General features: G+C 54.2%; 1 protein-coding gene across 1 annotated transcript; it reads right to left on the reverse strand.

Annotated features, from left to right (window-relative positions):
• Window positions 1–1136: 1136 nt before the first annotated feature.
• Window positions 1137–20854, reverse strand: NYNRIN (NYN domain and retroviral integrase containing). The gene is made up of 8 exons (XM_058540825.1): window positions 20563–20854; window positions 11939–12606; window positions 10267–11817; window positions 9204–9334; window positions 8987–9083; window positions 7272–7373; window positions 6962–7063; window positions 1137–5771 (listed from the first exon to the last, which is right to left on the reverse strand). The coding sequence occupies exons 1-8, from the start codon at window positions 20758–20760 to the stop codon at window positions 2921–2923; spliced, it is 5700 nt and encodes a 1899-aa protein (XP_058396808.1). The 5' UTR covers window positions 20761–20854; the 3' UTR covers window positions 1137–2920.
• Window positions 20855–20911: the final 57 nt, after the last annotated feature.

Genomic DNA, 20911 nt, shown 5'->3' on the forward strand with positions numbered 1-20911 from the left:
GTGTGCACGTGAGGGGGGACTTCTCAGGAAAGATGGTTCCTTCCTGCCACTCCATGTCCCTGCCAGTGCTGAACAGAGGTTTGAGCGGGTAAGAGAGGCAGCAAGAAGCAGAGGCCCAAAGTTGGGAAGCTTGGCCAGGGTTGGGAAGGTCTCTGAGCACGAGGAGTGATGACAGCAAGAGTGCCAGGGGCAGGAAGAAGAGAAATGTTAGCTAGCATGTGATTGTCTTCATCAGTTCGGGCCACTATAACAAAAACACCATAGATGGGTGGCTTAAACAACAGAAATTTATTTCTCACAGTTCTGGAGGCTGGCCATTCAAGATCAGGGTGCCGGCAGATCCAGTGTCTGGTGAGAGCCTGCTTCCTCACTTGCAGTTGGCCATTGTATCCTCACTTGGTGGCAAGAGCTCTAGTTTCTTCCTCTTATAAGGGCACTAGTCCCATCACAGGGACTCCACCCTCATGACTTCATCTAAACCTAATTACCTCCCAAGGGCCCCACCTCCTAACACCATCCCACCAGGAGTTAGGGTTTCAACATATAGATTTGGGAGGACACAAACGTGCAGTCCATAACAGTGACAGATGCTTACTCCACACCCGGCACTACAGGAGCCTCTTCACCCAGATTATTCCATATCATCATTGCATCACCCATAACATAGGAATTGTTTCTCTGCATTTGATAGATGGGGAAACCAAGGCTCAGGAAACAGGCCACATAGGTGGCAGATATAGTCAGTTCCAAACCCAGTTCTATCGTGTTTCCAATCAATGAACCTGGTTCAGCACTGATGCCATTCTCTTACTCCAGCCTTCATTCATCTTCATTCCCATCCTGCCCACTTCCAAGACATGAACTGGAAAGAGCACCAGCGTGGAAGCCCACAGCCTGGGCTCTCCTCCCAGCCCTGCCAAGATCCAGCCGTGGGGCCTTGAGCATGTCACCACCTGGGCGCTGGTCTCCTCACCTGTCAAATGGGCCTTGGGTCAGATGAACTTGAAAAGGTACTATCCAGGCCTTCAAATCTGCATGTCCACCTGGGAAACACGCAGCCACCATACCCCATGACTGCCCCCCACCCTCCTCACCCCCATAATTGAGTCTGAAGCTAAAAATAACTGGACATTGGCTCCATTTTGATCCGTTTATTGACAAATCAAATGAAAAAAAGTCACATAAAAGGGTATAAGATGATAAATGTGGTTAACAGGGGGAAGGGGTACAGCACTGGGGAGGGAGAAGGAGGCTGGATGTACCATTAGAGGGAGGAAGGGGAAGAGGAGAGGCAGAGGAGGGAGAGGAGGAGAGGGAAAGAAGGATCTGCTAAAAATCCCACGGCTCACCTTTCAATTTCTCAGCTGTCACCCAATCATTCTTTCCCGGACAAAATTAGCAGCAGGAAATGGTTTAAGGGCAACATCTAAGTAGATTGTCTACTAGACTTGGGAGATGGGGAGTTGGAAGGAATATGAGTATAGGATTTTGAGGGATTCTCTCGCTTGAACCTGTCTCCAGAACCCGGTCTATGGTGAACTGAGAGTCAGGAAGCTTAATCCTGGCCCCAGCTCAGCCACGAACTAGCTGTGTGACTTTGGGCAAGTCACTTTGCCTCTCTGGGCCTCTTTCCTTGACTATAAAACAAACAAATTGGACTCGATGGCAGATTCTCCTCTGGTTCTAGCAATGCCAAGTGATTTGGCAACCTGAGCTAGGCCAGGAGACCAGCTCAGCTTTGGAGAAATAAAACTAAGGGGCCCAGCCAGAGTGATGTGGTGCTGGCCTTTACTCCAGTTCAGAGGAGTGAGTGGAAGCACGCACACCTAGAAGAAACTCCCTCTTGCTACAAGAGCAATCATTGCAGAGTGGCTCTGAGGGATCCCGGGTTTTGCTCTACAGAAGTCAGGTCCAGGGAATGGGGCGAGATCCAATCAAAGCAGTCACACACTATGTAGGGTCTGGGGATGCAGGGTACAGTGGAGGCGGGAGGAGGAGAGGGCTGTGGGCTCTGGGGTGGGGCTGAGAGGTAGAGCCAGCACCTCTTTGAGTGCCAGACTGCTCATTTCAGAAACCCGCCCCCTTGAAACAGAGGCCTGGGCCCCTTGGCCTAGTTGAAGCAGCTTTTCAGTTAGAGATGCCACACTTGGCATCAAGATCCTTGATTCCTGTGGGGTTGACACCATCAAAGCATGGGTCAGGGGGCTGTCTCCATTGGCTGGAGTCAAATGAGGTAGGCTGACTCAGTCTCCCCCTTGTCCTTTCACACCTACATGGCTGGCCGTCCTCCCACCCCAGCTCCGAGCCTTGAGGCCCAGGACTGCCAGCCCTCCCTTGACAGCTGGGCGGGCCTAGTCTGGCCTGAGAGAGCTGACCACGAGACTGGGAACAGGCTGCCTCTCCACAGCCCGCATGGATTTGTCAGCTGTGACAACTCCAAGGGCGAAGGGTGCCCGGTTGAACAGGTCGGGGGAGGAGTCTATATCTGAGGTTTGTGTTTGAGAGGCAAACATGGTTCTGATTCTGAGGTCCAGAGCCACACTGTTTCATGCTTAAGATAGCCAGGAGTGACATGTGCATGTATACCTGCACATGTGTGACAGGGCTAAGGGCATCCTTGGGGAAAGACATTGAGCCTGGCCTACCTTAGTAAGGGGACTTTCTACCCCTCAGGGTAAAACTGCCAGAGAACCACATCAGACAGCCCTTGGCAGATTCTCCCAATACCCCAAACGGGGGATGTGTCCATACAGACGCTGGTGCCCAGTTCAAGGCAACTCAGCAAAGCTTTATGAAGTAACTTCTCTACAAAAGGCACGACGGAGGCCCCCAGGGGGCTGTAAGAACACTGCTGGGGCAGGGGGAGGCCTGGCAGCATCAGCTCAGAACCCAGGGGCCAGGGCTCCCCCACTGCTCCAGCTCACTGCTCCAAGACCTTGAAGGACAGGGGAGTGCCACTCTTGGCAAAGGCCTTCATCAGACTGCTGGGATAGATGCACCCAAGTTTCTCCGGGGTCGGGAAGCCCCAGACCCTGTAGAGAGACAGGCTCAGCCGGTCCCCGATATAGAAGGGGCCCACCCATTTGGCGCTGCTGCCGTTCCTGGGGAGGGACAGCAGGAGGACCTGGTCGCCCACGTTCCACTCCTTCTCCTGGCTCTCCCGCCTGAAACGCCTGTTCTCGGCCTTTTCGCTCGCCTTGTCAGCCACCCTGCAATGGAGCTCCAGGAGCTCCCGCATCAGCTGCAGCAGGAAGACGTCCATCTTGAGCCCTTCGATGTTTGCGCTGCTCATTTCCCACCACAGGGGCTCGGTCAGCCTCACCTCGGCCCCTGTCAGGATCTGGACCGGCGTGGCCTGGCTGGAGGAGGCCCTGAAGGCCAGGTGCAGCAAGGGCAGGGAAGCCGCCCACTTCTTGCCATGCAGGAAGATGAACTCCTTGAGGGCCCTCTTGAATTCCCAGTAGGCCCCTGAGCTCGTCAGGCACGGGAACTGGAGGTCCCTGCTCAGGGAGGCCACCTGGGCCCCCAGGGCCAGCCCACAGCTCACCAGGACATGGCGGGCAAACTGGGGGCCCTGGGCGGCCTCCAGCCTCACAGGAACACCCCACCTCGCAAACACGTGCTGGAGCAGCAGCTGGGCCACCGCCGTGTGTGTGTAGGGCTTCAGCGGGAACGCCTCCACCCACCTGGTGTTGGGGTCGGCCACAATCAGCACATGCTTGTGGCCCTCCTCACTTATGGTGACCGGGCCCACCACCTCGATCTGCAGGTTTGACCAGGGGGCGGTTGACCTGAGGGGCCACAGGGACTCAATAACCTTCAACTCACTGCCTATGAGGTTCCGGGGGATGCAGAACAAGCAGCTCCTGCAGTAATCTCTCACATGCTCCTGCATCCCCGGCCACCACCCCAGCAACCGCAACTTCTTGTAGGTCTCCTCAGGCCTCTGGTGGGCCCCCATGGGGAGGTCATGCACAGAGAAAATCAGATCCCTCCGGAGTTGCCTCGGGACCACCCAGACCCTGGGCTTCTTATCTCCCTTGAACAGCAGCAGGCCGCTCTCCTTGTCGAGGCTGAGTGAGTTAAAGGCAGAACTGAAGGGTGAGGAGCTAGACAACTTCTGCCCGGCCTGCAGCTTGGCAATGACATCGGCCAGGGTGCTGTCGCTCAGTTGTAACGCCAGCAAGTCGGGCCTCTTGCCCATGGCATGGGGAGACACGACCGGGGCTGGCACATCCTTTGGCAAATTCCACCACTGCCCGCCTCCCTGCGCACCCTGTTTGGCCAGAGTGTCCACTGTCACAGCAAACAGGGAGCCACGGTAGGAGGTTCGGTAGATAAAGGGAAGGGACGAGAGGCCAGAGGTGAGGGATATGATGTAGGAGAGCAGGCTTGGGTGAGGTAGCGGAGCCCCGTCGGAGGAGAGGAAGCCCCGAGCCCTCCAGAGGGGCAGGAGCTCCCAGAGGAGGCTGAAGATCCAGTTGCAATGCGTGAGGAAAACCACAGGGAGGTGGGATTGGCCAAAGCGCTCCAAGCCACAGGCCACGGCAGCCAGGTGGGCATAGGTTGGGGTGTAAGGGGAGCAAGAGAAGGAAAGGGAGACGGGGGCGCTGGTGGGAGACAGGACATAGAGACCAAAGCCAGCACACCACTCATCCTCACGGTAAAAGCAATAGCCTGACATGTGGATACAGACAAAAGTGGACAGGTCGGAAAAAGGCGGCAGAACCTGGAAGAAACGAGGCATTGAGGATGCGGGCGTCAGCAGCCGGTTCCCGCCCAGCAGGCCCTGGAGAAGCGTCAGTTCCAGGGCCCGCTTGCCTTTGTCCTGGACCAAGAGGGACCAGCGGATCAACCATGCTTTGGAAACCCTGCGGTCTTCCCGGGCCTCGGGGTCCACAGTGGCCCGGGAGGCATAGGACAGGTCCAGGACCACCGGGCTGTCTCCAATGCAGCGGGAAAAATGCTTGAGGGCCCAGGCCACCGCATAGGGGCTGTCTCCCCCCGACTGGGGGCCCTCGCTGTCCTCGTCCGGGAGGAGGGGTTTGGAGGTATAGGCTATGGGGTGCTTCCTTCCTGAGTGCTCCTGATAGACAGTGGCCGTCAGGGCCACGTGGCTCACCGTCACCTCCAGGTGAAAGGGCAGCTGGGGGTTGGGGACCATCAGGCAGAGGGCAGACACCAGGGCTCGCTTCAGGGCCAGGAAGGCCTTCTCGTGCTCCCGGTCCCACTGCCAGTCCGGCTTCTGCTTGAGGAGGCTGTGCAGGGGGCCCACCAGGGCTTCGTAGTCGGGGATGACATCCCGGTGGGAGTCCATGAACCCCACGAAGAAGGAGAGGGCAGTGAAGTTGCTGGGGATGGTCAGCTGGGCCAGGTGGGCAAGAACCTGCTGGCAGGGAGCCTTCCCATCCCAAGGGACACCCAGGTGGGGAGAAGCCACAGCCGGCAGGAGATCAATGTCCAGGGCCCCGTCGGAGGGGTCATGGAGGCTGAGGCAGCGGAGGATTTCCTCTGAAAGGGAGGGGCACTCAGCCCTGAACACCGACGCCAGCGAAGAGTCCAGGTCATCTTCCTCGGCGGGCTGGTGCATCCCCTGCCCCTCCCTCTGCTCCTCGTCCTGCCTCTCCTCCTTCTCCTCCTTGACTTCTTCCACAGTCTGCGGACTTTCCGGGGGTCCAGGGTCAGCATCGTCACTCAGCTCAGAGATGCTGGCTGAGCTGGGAGGAAGAGTCTTCCACACTTTCAGGAAGTTGCCAATGTCGGTGTCCAACCTACATCAAAAGAGCAGAGCAGAGGGGCTGAGGGGCTGCTGGAGGACGGAGGAGGACGGCCCACCCCAAGAGGTCATCCAAGGGGAAAACCACACGTGTGGAAACCCCACAGAGCCTCACCCCACCGCTAAGTATCCCTGAGGCTGGGCCAAGTGCCAGGCTCCAATGTGGCAGGGCCTCAGTCAGAAGCCTGCCCTCAGATACCTCCTCTACTTCCGGCACGTGCGGGGCCTCAATATTACAGATTCCTCTGTGCTTTGAAGGTTCATCCATCAAAACCTCTTTGACCAAGTGACATTTCCAACCAGTTTTAAACCAATGGTTTGATAAGAGTTAGATGACCAGCACTTCCGACCTGACCTCAGGACGAGCAAGCCAGGGGGGTCAAGAGACCTGACAAGGGACTTAGGAGGACACAGCAGACAAGCCTCGTCCACATCACTCCAAACCGGGCAAATGGGACTGGGGCACCTGGCCAGGGAAGCAGTGCCCTGCCCAGAAGGTCCACCACAGTCCCCTTCTGGGCCCAGGGAACTGGGAGGTGGGCAGCAAGGTGGCTCAGAGCGGGCAGAGGCCAGAGGATCTGAGAAACTGCAAACTAGTTGTGGCAGCTCCAGCACAGTGACCTTGGGAAAGTACTCAGGTCTCAGAGTCCTCATCTGTAAGATGAGGACAGCGGTCACGTATGTGTCACTCAAGTGAGGACCACAGGGGATAAGAAATGTGGGAAAATCCTACTTGGTGTATACTCTAGACACAGCTGTACACAACGAAACGAGAACAGGGCTACTCCCTGCAGCACTGGCACCACTGACATAACTTGGGAACTGCCAACTGCCTCCACAAGATATCCGATAAATCTGCTGGGTCCTCATGTAAGGGAATACCACAAAGCCATGGAAGTGAATTAACATGGTGCACATCTGGAAAATACGGTAGAACGTTGAGTACAAACGCCCGTTGTGGAAGGATACATATAGTATTAAAGCATGCGTGCAAAACTGTAAACTGCAAAGCCATGCTAGGAGTGGTTTATGGATGCATGAATATGCGGTAGAAGTATGAAGACCCGAAAAAGTCAACTCACTCTGCTCATTATTAAGCACCAGACAAGTGTTGGCTAGCACTAAGGGGACGTTTCTGGTCAGTCCTAGGAGGGGCGGGGAGGCAGGGGAGGCCCGGCCCATTACCTGTTTGGCTTTTTCAGAAACTCATCCAGGGTGGGGCCATCACGGCCCAGGGGGTCATCGGGCACCATGAAGAGATTCCCCGCAAAGGTGAAGGGCAGCAAGCTGGACCCGGGAGAGAGGAGGCATGGTCACAGAGGAGCCCTTGACCCAGGCACACCCCGTTGCCACCTGGCCATCCCCATGGGGGCTGAGACCCACATCTCCCCCCGGCAGGGGCTGGTGAACGCTGCTCCAAGGCCCCTCTCCCTGCCCCAGGAGCTCCTGACATCCAAGGGGAAGGAACAGCCCTAGCCCCTGAGAGCCACCTCACCGATCTTTGACCATCAGTTTCTTGGAATTATTCATCAGGATGTGGAGCTGCTCATTGGTGACGATGATGCCATCTGTCTCCTCTGCCAGCTTTACCATGAACCTGCAGGGAAAGGGAGTTGCTAACGACCCAGTAACCAGCCCCTCACTCCCCAGGTCCTCTGAGAAAGTGAACTTGCAGCTTCACATTGAGGTGTGTTGGACAAAAATCTGCCCTTGGTAGTCAGGGAGCCTATCCCCTTGTCTATGAGGACATCTGGAAACACCACTAGCCCCTGGGAGGGTGAACTTGGATGCACACCCCCCCCAACTGTATATGCAAACACAGACCCCTATTTGCACATACGCATTCATATCACATGCACAGACACACACGCACGTGTCTACCTCCACACGTGCATTTGTACTGCTTCAGTTCCCACGTCTGTAAAGTGGACATAAAACACCAACCCTATATTGCTGTGACGATCAAACTGAATGAGACAATACATTGAGGAGTCTAACTCGTTTCCTGCCACACAATACACACAAATTTTCCATTATTATTCTTCACCAACACAAAACATTCATGTACAAGCCAAGACACGCATACATACATATATGTATGTATGTATGTATACACAGATAAAACTCATATAAAAACACAGACTTGAATAAAACATCTATTTTCCAAGGATCACTTCTCCTCGAAAGAGGGTTGTGACCAGGAAAGAAAGCCAAGGCTACCTAATTCTCTGTAGTCCCTGAAGACTACCAGCGGGGGCCCCAAGCATGCTATTCCACAAGTGCCCGACAGAGGGCCCTTCTGCAGAAAAGCCATCTTCCCTCAAATACAGGCCCCAATTTAAAGGCACTTAAAGACCTTACCCAGGGGGCTAGCCCTTGATGAGGGATGTCTGAGCTGCCCTGCCCAGCCCTTCCCAGGCCTGAAAGCTGAGTGGGTGCAGGTCTTGGGAAAAGTGGGGATGAACAGAACTTCTCCCTGCCCGGCATGGGAGGGGCCTAAGTGAAGCCAAGACCTGTGTGTGCCGGGCATCAACTCCAGCCCAGGACTACCGGCAGGGCCTTCCTTGCCCCAAGGGGCAGCATCACAGGCTTCCCGTGCACTCCCCACCCCTCTGCCATGCACACTGGTCCTGCAACCAAGTTGGGGAGTGGGTGCTTAGAATTGACAAGTAGGGAGACATTCGGGGTTTAGCTAGGAGATGGGGCCAATCTAACTCCATTTTCAGAGCCCAGCCAGGGCTCCAGCCACATACAACCACACATGTCCCTCCTCCCAGGGCTGAGGAAGGAGAAGACTGAAGCAGACATGAACTTCAACCCCAACTGGCACCCAAAATCCACTGCTGGGGGAAGCAGCTCCCTTGAAGCACCAGGAGTCACCCAGGCGAGTCCCATCTGGGCTAGTCTTATCCCAAGCAGTGGGTCTCGGCCCGCAGGGCATGAGGAAGAAAGCCTGTGAACTAAGGGAATGGAGCTGCAGGCCCAAAGTCAGGAACACCCCTTGGCCCTGGGTAGAGCCGATCCTGGAGCCCTCTCTTCGCCCTGTCCCTCCCTCTGTCTACAGATGCCCATGTACCACGCCATCCTCTGACACGACCCCCTCTCACACGTTTGCCTCCATCTCCCAGGCAGATGAGGCAGGATTCCCCCTGACCCACCAGCCGTCCTAGCCTCTGGCCCCACAGAAAGGCGCCCTGAGGACTGGCACACCTATAATCGTAGGTGGCGATCTTCTTGCCGTTCTCGAGTTGGGAGGGGGTGATTGAAAGCATCTTGAGGGAGTGTAGCTTCGTCAGAAAGTGGCTTTCTGGAGGTAAGAGGCAGAAGACAGAGATGTCAGAGGAAGGGCTGAGTGGAAAGGCCATGGTGGGGACAGAGAGGCAGGAAAAGTGACACTGGAGGGGCTGGGGGGCAGGGGACAGCTCACCTCTCACTCTCCGGTTTTTCTTCAGCTGCCAGGTGGGTACAAACACAGTGACCTCTCGGTGTCCCCGGTTCCAGAAATACTGCACTGCCATGGCAATGCCACGGCAGGAGAAGAAGTGCTGGAGGCCGTGCCTGAAGGGGTAGTGGGAAGTGAGGGGGCAACTTCCTGCCCGAGGAATGGCCCTGCCTCCCCCAGAGCCAGCTCAGGGCAGCACAGTGGGCAATGCCAGGGCACCAGCATCAGCACCACAGGCACTAACAATGTCCTCAACAATGCCCTCCCCTCCTTCCATCATCTAACATTCTGTGAGCACCTACTGGGTGCACTCACCTACTGTGCGTGTGTGTTTGTGTGTGTGTGTGTGTGTGCGTGTGTGTGTGTGTAGGGGCCTCCAGGGCAAGAGGAGGAAGAAAGCAACCTCTACGCTCAGAGTTCAGTTCAGAGCTGGAGGAAATATTCGCTGACCACCTACTGTGTGCTGGGCGTGTGCTCAGCACAGACAACTGCTCTGCCATGTGGCAAATTAGCGGTCTTGCATATGTTTCCGCTCACACATATACAGCAGTAGGTGCCGAGCAGGGAGGGCAATCTCTAAGGGTGGGCGCGGCCAGGAAAAGCTTCATGGAAGAGATCTGTGCTGGTCCTCAAGGTTCCAGCCAAACATTTGAAAGCTGGCCTGGGGTTGCCAGGCGCCATGCTCTGTGAGGCAGGCTGCAGTGGGGAGGGCGTGGGCCTTGGCAGGGGACAGGTCTGAACCCAAAGGCCAGCTGGGCCCCTCAGTGGCTCTGGGGCCTTGGGTAAGATTCCTCACTTCTCTGAGTCTGTTTCTGCTTCTGTCAAAGAGGGGGAACAGACACCTACCTTTTCAGGGCTGCTATGACCACTCCATGCTCGCTGCCTAGCATATAGTAGCTGCTCAATATGCACCACTCCCTCCCATCTTTTCCCCATTGGAACCCCGTATCAGCCATATCCAGAGGTCAAGCAAGGACGCCCCACTCTGTCCCGCCCCTGGCCCAGCTCCCCCGCATCCCCAGCCCACACCTTGCCCATGGCTACTCACACCATGGCCACGCTGCTGCCGTCAATGACCACTCGCCGCAATCCCTGGTCCCCGGGCTCCCCCGACAGGTTCAGCTCGAAGGGCGTATTCAGGGCCTCGTGGTACCTCTGGAAGCTGGTCACCGTGTTGTTCACCTGTGGGTGGCGAGCCGGCTGCCTCGGGGCCCCCTCCCAAGTCCCCAGGAATCTGTCCACCTGAGGTTGGTGCTTACTACTGGGGGCCACAGTGCTGCTGGACTCGGGACCCTGCCTTCTGGCCTCCCCCTGGCCCTTTGGGAAGGAAGCACTGCCCCTTGATGAAGGCTGGCACTCACTCCGGAGTTTGGCTGCATCTGAGGTTGGCCCTGGATCTGTGAGTGCCTTCTGAGCTGCAGGCGTTTGGGGCGCCCTGGGGGCTTTGGGGGCCACAGGTGCTTTGGGGGCTGTAGACCCTGTTTTAGCTGCAGGCCCCGTGTGAGCCTTGGGTGTTTTGGGACCTGCAAGTGACATTTTCGCCGCAGGCATTTTCCGAACCATGGGGGTTTTGGGAGTTGCAGGCACCATTTGAGCTGCCGACACCGGCTGGGCCACGGCTGCCTGTGGAGCTGTGGGCACCACTTGAGCTGCCAGCTTTGTTGGAGCCGAAGGCACTTTGCGGGCTGCAGGTTCTGCGTGGATGGCTGGCACCATCTGAGCTGTAGGCACTGTGGGGGCTGCAGGCAGCTCTTGGTTCACAAGTGAGGGCTGAGCCATGGGCACTGCTGCAGTCATGGGCACTGTGAGAGTTTCAGGCACTGTTTGAGCATCAGGGACTGACTGAGCTGTCAGCCCCCCGTGAGCCAAGGGCCTCTCTTGAGCTGGAGGCACCCCTTGCCCTGCAGGGGACGCTGGAAAGGGCCCCTCTTCTGGCCCCTTACAATCGCACTGCACACTTCTTTGATCCCCCAGCTCACTTCCAGCTTGGAGTTGGGGTGTCAAGGTCAAAGGTGGCCCTATCTGTGGAAGTCCTGGGCTCGCCTTGTCCTTTACACCCGAGCTCCCTGACACCACCAGTAAACTCATGACTTTTTTGGGGGTCTCTGGCCTCGGGCAATTGTGTAGGGCTGCCTCTCCTCCTGGCCCCCCATCGGGTCTACAATCCGGGCTTTCCACACTGGGCAAAGGAACCAGCTCCTTCTGCTTCCACTCCAGATTTAAGGGCAATGGATTCTGCCCTGGCAGCTTGAACTGAATAGGGCCCAGTGGCCTCTGCCAGAAGGGGAAACTGAGGCACGCCTGGGACAGGAGCCAGGCCAGGTGGAGAGAATGCAGTTCATTGATCCTCCAGAAGGTTGCAGCAATAGCCCCTGGCCAAAAGGGCCCAAAGGCTGGCCCCGGGGCCCAGGCCTTCCAGGGCGGGCACACACTCAGGGCCGACACTGGAGGCTGGAGGGGGAGTTTGTCTTCCACCCTCTGGACCTGCTTCTGCTGTGACAAGGCTTGTGTGTGGTTCGCAGAGTCCTGGCTGCTGGTGGCTTGCACTGGCCCTTCCTCACGAGCGCTGTCCGTACCACCGTGGTTGTTGGAACCGACCCTGGAGGAAGCCCAAGTTAGTCAGAAAGTGGGAAAGCCAGTTAGGTCCCAAACTGCTATTTCCTTGGGGTTGGGGAGCAGGGGGAGGGGCAGAGAAGCCAGACTGATTCTCCAGAACTTACCGTACCGGCTGGTTTGCTGTCTCCTGCTGTGTGTTCTGACTTGGGGTGCCCGAGACTAGGGACCTGGCGGCTCCTAGGCTGGTTAATCTCTTTGAATTTTCTGAGCTCCCACTCTGGAAGGTCCCTATCTCCAGGAGGGGCCCAGGACCATCTCCCACGGACACCATGGCCGGGCCTTCCTTCTGCTGGTGGGGAGGGCAGATCAGGACCTCCGGGTCGGAGCGGGAGTCGGAGGTGCCAATGCGGCTGAGCCACTCGATGATGTCCTCCTTGCCCGCAGCATCCCGCACCAGGCTGAGCAGCAGCTCCTGGACCGCTGGGGGCAGCTGCAGCAGGTCCCCTGCATACTGGTCACCACGGATCCAGACCAGGGCCCCAAAGGCCCGGGTCACCTCGGCCTCCCAGATCCCCCGGGGAGTGAGCAGAGGGGCAGGGCCCCAGCGCAGCCGCCCCACCAGCTCCTCCAGCCAGTTCTGGGTCATGATGAAAGACTCGGTCAGCCCACCCACCATTAGGGAGCCAGGGGGGCCAGGCACCAGGTAGGCCAGAGTGCTCCAGCAGAGGCAGTCGAGGAAGAGGCCCTGGGCCCCAAGGAAGGCACAGTGCAGGGCCGGCGGGTAGCGAACCTCCTTCCACAGCTCGGGGCTGCACAGACCTTTCAGATACTCCTGAAGCCACAGAGAGGAGAGCACAAAGGAAGTCAGCCCTTTATGGACCTGCCACTGGCTCACAATCGCCCACCCAGAAGGCCCGCCCCTCACCAAGCATGTGCCCTCCCCTCCAACCAGAAACCAAATGACGCCCCTGGCCAGGCCCTCGCTCCCTGGTCCTGCCCCCTCACACACACATTTCTTTCCAGGGAACTCTCTGACAGATGGGGAAGCCTGCAGGGAAGGAGGAGCAATGGGCTTGGAGTCAAGGGACCTGGTTCTAGTTCCAACCTGACCTCATAGGTTACAGTGATGGTGGGAAATTTATCATCTCAGGGCCTCAGTCTCTTCACCTGTAAAATGGCAGGTTAAACGAGACGCTCCTAAGGTCCAGTCCTACTTTGGCATTCTAGAATTGTGAAATAGCTCGGAGGAGGGAGACTGCACACTACTGAGTACCCTCCCTGTGCCAGGAACTTATGCGACCTGGGGCAAGTTATTTATCCTCCCTGTGCCCACATTTCCTCATCTGTAAAATGGGATAATAACAGTTCCTGCCTCATTAGGCTCTTACGAAGCTTCAATGAGTTAATACAAAGGAAGAACTTAACCGGGTGCCTGGCACAGCCTACTCCCTTTCTGCAGGCTCAGAAGGGCTATGCATCTTGCCCAAGGACACACAGCTAGAAGGTGACTGGGCCAGGACACAACCCACATCTGTCTGACTCTGAAACCAGAGCTCTTTCCACCTCCTCAGGCTGACTGCACAGTTCTACAGGGTAATCCTGTGGGATTCTGGCTTAATCCCCCTCCAGAAGGTCTCTGGCACAACCTGTACCCGTAACCATGGTAACTCTGTTGGCCAGATGGGACAGAGGAGGAGATAAGTCACTGGGCCAGCATCCAGGGGAATCCTGCAGATACACACAATGGCTGAACCAGAAGGAAGGCCTCTGGCTCTCTGGGTAGACCAAGTACTCATGTTCACAGGGCTCACACACTCCGTCTTTAGCAGTAGTTGGCATGGGAGAGGCTGGGTCCCCCCACTATATGGCTGAATTCCACCAGCATGACCCCATGAGCTCCAAGGGAGCACGCCTTCTTAATCAGCCAACCCAGGTTGATTGCATTTGCCCTCATGTCTCCACATCCCCATGCTGATGGCAGTCATCCCTCTTCCTGCTTTCCTCTGACAGTTTCATTAAGGAACAAACGCTCCACTTTGGGTCTCCAGCAGCCATCCTGAAGACCACTCCAGCCCCTCTGCCCAGTAGCCAGGCCATCCTGCCCTGCTCAGGCCTATGTTTATGCTTACCTCTTCCACCTGGCCCAGGCCATAGACCTCCAACCCCTTCCCCAAAGGGCCTGAAATATACCCAGACACTTAGGCCCAGGTCTAACCCTTTTTCAATTAGTCCAACACCAGCTCCAAACGTGATGGACATCCCAAGACAACCCTCCCACCTGGAACCTCAGCTGGTCCCACTGCACAGCAACAATGAATCTGACCAGGCAGGAGAACTCCCATAGGCCTTAACAAATGCACCCATCCCATGCACCCCCCATTCTCTAATGACATGAAAACAAGATGCAAAAATGAAGAGATGTGCTGGGGAAGAAGATAATGGGTGTTTTTTTCTTTTTGTGCAAAGAGCTTAAATTATTTACTGTTCCACTAACTGTTCAATATTTTTTAACTAAAAGATGTATAGGAACTGAGATAATTTTCAAAATAATAAATCTGAACTAATATTTATTGAATACTTACTCTGTGCCAGGCTCTTTACACACCATTATCTCATTTATTCCTCTCTTAGCTCTATAAGGAAATTACTCCCATCCCCACTTTAGGGAAGCAGGGAAGGACACATGTCAAGGTCACACAGACAGTAAGCTGGGAAACTCAGGCATTCTGATTTCATAGTCTGGGGTCTTAGCCATGATGCTGTCTATAACTTAGAGCAAAAAAAAATAAGGAAACAATAGGCATTTACATCCAGAAAATACCTGGAGCAATTTTCCTGCTTAAAGCCCACCCAGGCCTTTTTCCTCCAAGAGAAGAAAAAGTAGAAAAGAGGCAGGAACAAAATAAGCACAGAAAGAGTGGTGTATTTGTAAAAATATACTGCCCAAAGTCCCGCAGATCCTTTGTCAACTTGTAAGTTAAATAAAAAAGATAATACCAAAGAGTTTGATACCGCTCTATACTTGATCATGGTGCTTTATTAAACACCTGACATAGGATTCTCCTTTCTCATAAGTCAGTTATTCATTTTCTGCTTTCCAGAACCTCCCCAAATTACACTGCAGAATACTCAAAAGGCTCAGAAAATGGCAGCACCAAAAATCTCTGGAATTGGGAGTGAAGGGGAACATTAAAAAAAAAAAGGCAGACTGAGGTAAAGTTGTTTGAGGAGCAATTAGATCCGGGAGCCTGACTACCCCCCTACACACGGGCTGGGCAAGTACCTCCCCAGCCACTGGAGGATTTTTCTCCAGAGAGTGGAAAGCAAGGTCCTAGGATTAGAGGTTGATCAGCATGCTTGAGGGTGTGGGTACCACAAAAAAAACATGGAGGAAGAGAGGGGGCCAAATGATGTGTACAGTGAGCTAAGTGCAGAGAAACCGTTCTTCCCATTCAGAGATTCAGGAGCCAGATCCTAACCCAGGATGGAGAAAAGAAGAATACGTTCTGGAAATCTGGCCAGCCCAAGGGCAAAGACCTGAAGATCACCAAACGGACTCCCTAACAGACAGCGCCTAAATCTCTCTACAACAAGCCTCAGCCTCAGCTCCCAATCGGCCTTTTGTCCTTCACTCTTAATCATGTGAGGATTACTTCACATATGAGGAAAACTTCAAACATACAGAAAACACACAGAAGAAAAAGCAACTTGAAGGAAGAGAAACTAGCAGGAAGGAGAAAACGTCAGGAAACTTACTCTCATTACTGTCCTCAGAGAGAGAACACAGAATACTGTACAAATCAAATAAGAATAGGATACAATTTTAAACAGAGAATTCAGAGAGGACATAAAAGATTTTTAGACATTAAAAAAATGATAGCAGGGGCCGGCCCCATGACTTAGTGGTTAAGTGCACACGCTCCACTGCTGGCGGCCCGGGTTCAGATCTGGGCGCGCACCGACGCACCGCTCGTCCGGCCATGCTGAGGCCATGTCCCACATGCAGCAACTAGAAGGATATGCAACTATGACATACAACTATCTACTGGGGCTTTGGCGAAAAAAAGGAGGAGGATTGGCAATAGATGTTAGCTCACAGCCGGTCTTCCTCAGCAAAAAGAGAAGGATTAGCATGGATGTTAGCTCAGGGCTGATCTTCCTCACACACACACACAAAAAAAAATGATAGCAGAAATGAAAGACTCAAGAAAAGAGTTGGAAGATAAAGTTGAGGAAATCTCCAGAAAGCAGAGCAAAAAGTCAGAGGTGGAAAATAGGGGAAAAAATAAGAAAAGTAGACTAGTCCAGAAAGCCCAGTGTCTGAACAGGCGAGTTCCAGAAAAAGAGCACAGAGAAAACACAGGGGAGAAATAGCTCCAGAAACCATCCTCGATCTGAAGAAACTGTGTGTCCAGATGGCAGGGGCCCCCAAGTACAACAACAGAACCAACGATGACGAAGACAGACCCACACGAAGGGGTCTCCCGGGGAAACCTCAGGACATTGAAGGAAACCACAAACTTCCAGAGAGAAAAAACTTCACATCCAAAGGACCAGGGATCAGAACAGCTTCAGACTTATCAACAAGAGGTCAACAGAGAAATGGTTTTACATTTCTAAAGGAAAATAACTTTCCACTTACAATTCAATACCAGCCAAATTATCAATTAAGTGACCTTCAGATACACAATGTAGCTATGCAACCCCAACATGTTACCTCCTCTAAAACCCTTCTCAGGAAGCTACTGTGCAAATCAAGAAAGGAAACCAAGAAAGGAGATCCAACATAGGAAAAAAGCAAAGATAATCTCTAGTATGATAGTGAAGAGAAATCTCAGGATTTATTCATCCGCTCAGCAAACCATTATTGAGCAGCTACTCTGTGCCAGGCACTGTTCCAGAATGACAACTGTCATCAGACATAGAGGACAACTAGTTCAGATTGGCGAGTCTGACTCCAGAGCCACGCACATTGAGAGCAGTTAGCAGCATGCTCTTCAGCACTGCACCACCTTTCCAACTTGACGAAGTGCTCCACCAACCCCGGAGAGAGAAAGACACATGGTCCAGGAAACAAGGCATTTAACAAAGAGCAAAAGGCAAAGGGATGCCAAGGATGACAGTAAACCGAGGTCTCAGGATGACAGCCGTGCAGGCCTGGAAAGCGACTGACTAGACAGAAGGTGGGATGTCTCTAAGGAAAAATTCGTAACTGAAAGAACACTTTGAACCGATGGACTGACCTTGTAGAAAATTGCACTGAGAGACTATTGGAAGTTGTAAGAATTAGCAATAGTACAAAGAAAAACAAGCAAATTGGAAAACAAGAAGTTCTTAACCTCAGTGAAATCAAAAAGTAAGAAAGAAACCATAATCGTGGTATACTTCAATGCTTAGATGTGAATGCCATTTGCATGGATATAATAATGCAAATACTAAATATAGACGTAACAGAAAATTGAAATGTAACTATATTGGGAAAAAAGAAGATGGCAATGTCAGGGAGCTAAATCCTCCCCTACAATAATAGGAAGTAAAAAGTATCTAAAATTGATGAATCAAAAGATAACGGTATCTACATATTTTTTTAGGAATGCGGAGATGTGTAAATGCCAGAACAAATATTGGCCACAAGGGAGGGCACTGAAGAGGGAGCTGGGAGGGACAAGGCAGGAAATCACTGTGTTCCACTGTGAGCTTTTAAAAAATTATTGGACTTTCTAATTGGTATTACTTTGATGAAAGAAAAATTAAGTTTAAAAAAAGAAGAAGGATTAGGTGGCCACAAAACAATTAGGTGTGCTTGTAAGTGTTTAAAAATGGGGCAGGGAGGGGCGCGGATAGCCCTCATTTGTAGCATTTGCCAATCTCTGAGGTGTAACTACTCCCACCATGGCTGATTTCAAACTACCAATGGGACCCCACTGGCTTGCAAACTTTCTGAAATTTTAACAATGGGTCAGGAGGAGCCAGCTCCAGCACACTCCTGACCACTACCAGCTTCCATGGCACCACTCACAATTCGTGTGGAACAGGGACAGATTAACTTCCATCTCAGAGCCAAGCCAAAAGTCAGCGCACCACACCCTGTCCCACAGCTCCCCAAAGCAGTCTCTGGCTCCCCATCACCTCCCTCCATCTCCCTCCATTGTCTCCAATGGGAAGAAGTGAACTTGTCACCTCTCCTCTGCGCCCAACCCTTCCTCACATCCTGCCAAGGGCTGAACAAGGACAACTCTGATCATTATTAAACCCTCCTTTCCACTCACTGATTTCACCTCACAGAGGCCAGGCCTCCCCAGCGTTTGTTTTTGCTGCCTGGGAATATGATTTCCGGCAGTGCCTTTACTATTTTTTAAATCTCACCACAAGAAAACAATTTAAAGGCACTCTTGAGTTCTACAGCGATTTTCCTGGAAAACCAGCCACATATAATACAGAAACACACCCAGGCCCTTCTCCAGATGATCCTGGATCCTTCTTGACCCCTCCTCCCCTCACAAACAAGCCACCCCATCCCCACCCCCTCCTCCATCCTGCAACCTCCAGGCTCACTGGGTCCTCTCTGCCAGGTGGCCTGCGGAGAGCGTACCATCATCAAAGCGCATGATTCTGGTCCCTACAGCTGGAGTTGGGGCCAGCCACGGCACCTCTCCACATGGAAACCACGAGACATCCTTACATTTGGGAAATTTTCCCATGTCAGATCGCTGGACCTTAGAGAGTATTAAATTCGAGCTTCTCACTTTACAAACAAGGAGATGAAGACTCAGAGAGAGAAAAGGACTCGTTCAAAGTTGTACAGCTAGTTAACAACAATAACTGACATCTGTATACTGTAGCTTTTCACATTTTGCAAAAGTCCTTAAGTGTGCATTATTTCCTCTGACTCTCACAACCCCTCTATGAAGTGGGTGTTATTATATTGTTTTATAGGTGAGGAAATAGGCTCAAGGGAGGGTAAATGATTTCAGCCAGGTCACTCAGTTAGAAGGTAGCAAACCCCAACCTCAAACTCTTTCCACCACACCCCTCTGTCCCAGCCATAACTTGGTGGCAGCAAATTGAGTCCAGATCTCCTGACTCCCAGGACAAAGCCTTATCTTCCCCACCTTCTCTGCCCTCCTGCTGCAAACCTCCAACCATCTCCTTTCTGCTTATTCTGTGCAATAGGGAGGGAGTTACCCAGAACCTCCCCCGCCAAGTTATGTTTCCATCTTAAAAGTGCCTTTCCCCAGGGAAAGACAAAGAGGAATGAGGCGGCAGGGTGGTGGGAATTGAAGGAGCCACTGGTTTCTTTAGCAGAGCCTGGGGTGTGAGGGAGGGAGCAGTGGCCCAGGAACCCTGAGGTTGCAATGGGAGCAGACTTAGACAGGCCTGGAGAAGCTGAGCCAGGAGTTAAGCAGAGAACAGGGGAGCCGGGCACCTGAGAAAGCGCCAGTCCCATGGAAGGGTGAGCTGTTGTATTTCAAATTAACAAAAAGATTTTAAGAACCCAAAACAACCCCAAAGCCTCCTCCTGTTAACCCACTTTATTCCAGTTACTGAAAAGTCTTAAGCTCAGGGGCTCCTGCACATCTGTTCTCCGGGCAGGCACCCCTCCCCTCCCCCAGCACCTCTGTCAGGATTGGTAAAACTGCTGACGCAGCAGCTTCACAGAGGGGCTGAGGGAGGAACTTTCCAGCCAGCCTGCCCACCCACTGGCTAGCATATTCTGGGCCTCCCCCATCCATGGCCTTGACCAATTAGGATATTGGTATAGACCCAGCTGAGGAAGGGGTGTGTGTTGGGGCGGGCGGGGGGGATGTTCATGGAGAGCCACGGTCTGGGGCAGAGAGACGCTGTAGCATTCCTACCAGGAAAAGATAAGATAAGAGAATCTGGTGGAAGAGGGAGATCTTGGCCATGACTCAGGGTCAGAGGGAACCCGAGAGGCCCAAGTGGAGGAACAGCCTGTGAGGGGAGCCAGGAAGAAAGCAAGAGAGGCGCCCTGTGACCTGGCCGGTCCAGCGTCCAGCCCACACAGCAGCCCCTTTCATCTGAAAGCCCACAGCACTCCTCCCAGATTGCCACCCATCCCCAAGGGCTGGTGCCTTTGAGAGCAGCTGCACTCCCACCCCTGAGCCCTGCAAGAGGCTGCCTAGGGCATCGAGTGTGGGGCTGGGAGCCCAGAGCCCTGGGTTGTGATCCCAGCTCCTGCCACTCCCACCTACCTGACCCTGGGCCCTCAGGCAGGCCCCTTACCCTCTTCAGTCTCCAATTCCTCATCTGTAAAGTGCCAGCGTTGCGCCAGAAGCGTCTCTAAGGGCCTCTCCAGTCCCAGCACACTGAGAGGCTCCAAGGGGCAGCCCAGGATTTAAGGAGACTTAAAAGGAAACAGAAAGACCTGGGCTTTCCAGAGTCTTGGTGAAGAACAAAGAGGTGTGTTGCAGAGGCCATAGAAATACGGGACCTTAGGTTGCTCCCCAGAGGGAGGAGAGGGGCTGTGGATGCTGGGGCCCTGGCCAGGAAAGGCTCATGGGGGGACACACGCCGCGGAGCCTCTCTCAGCGCACTTGAGGGACAGAAGTGACACGCAAGAAAGGAGTGGGGCAGAAAAGAAAGAAGGAACCAGAGGGAAGGAACCTAGGCTGCAGATCTGGAAAGGCGGGAGGACGGCCCAGTACCTGCCCGCCATACTGCCGAGTCCAGGTCGGGGGACCTCTGGGGACCCCTGTCTCCAACGGGCTGGGCGCGGGGGAGGGGGGTCTGGCTGGAAAGGACGGGGTGGCGGGGAGAAGCTGTTTACCTTGGCTTTGCCCATGTTCTCCCTGGGCCCCTCGAGCTGCAGCCAGAAGTAGGGGCTGTCCGGGCGGCTCTGGAAGGCGCTCAGCTTGACCCTGAAGATGCGCTGCACTTGGAGCCGCTGCCGCTGCACACGGGGCTTGGATTTCGTCTGCACCATAACCCATTCCTGCGCCGGAGGGTCGCCCCCGGACAGGAGCATGGCTGCCCCGCCCGCCCCTGGAGGGAGGGAGCCGGCAGTGTCACCGGGGTCCGCAGCGGGAGGCGCCCCAGCCCGGGCTCGGGGAGCCTCGGCCACGCCCCCTGCCCCCCACGGCGCCCCCCGCCCCGGCCCCCTCCTCCCGGCTCGCTGA

This window comes from Diceros bicornis, chromosome 5 (assembly GCF_020826845.1).
Source record: "Diceros bicornis minor isolate mBicDic1 chromosome 5, mDicBic1.mat.cur, whole genome shotgun sequence".
NCBI lineage: Eukaryota > Metazoa > Chordata > Mammalia > Perissodactyla > Rhinocerotidae > Diceros > Diceros bicornis.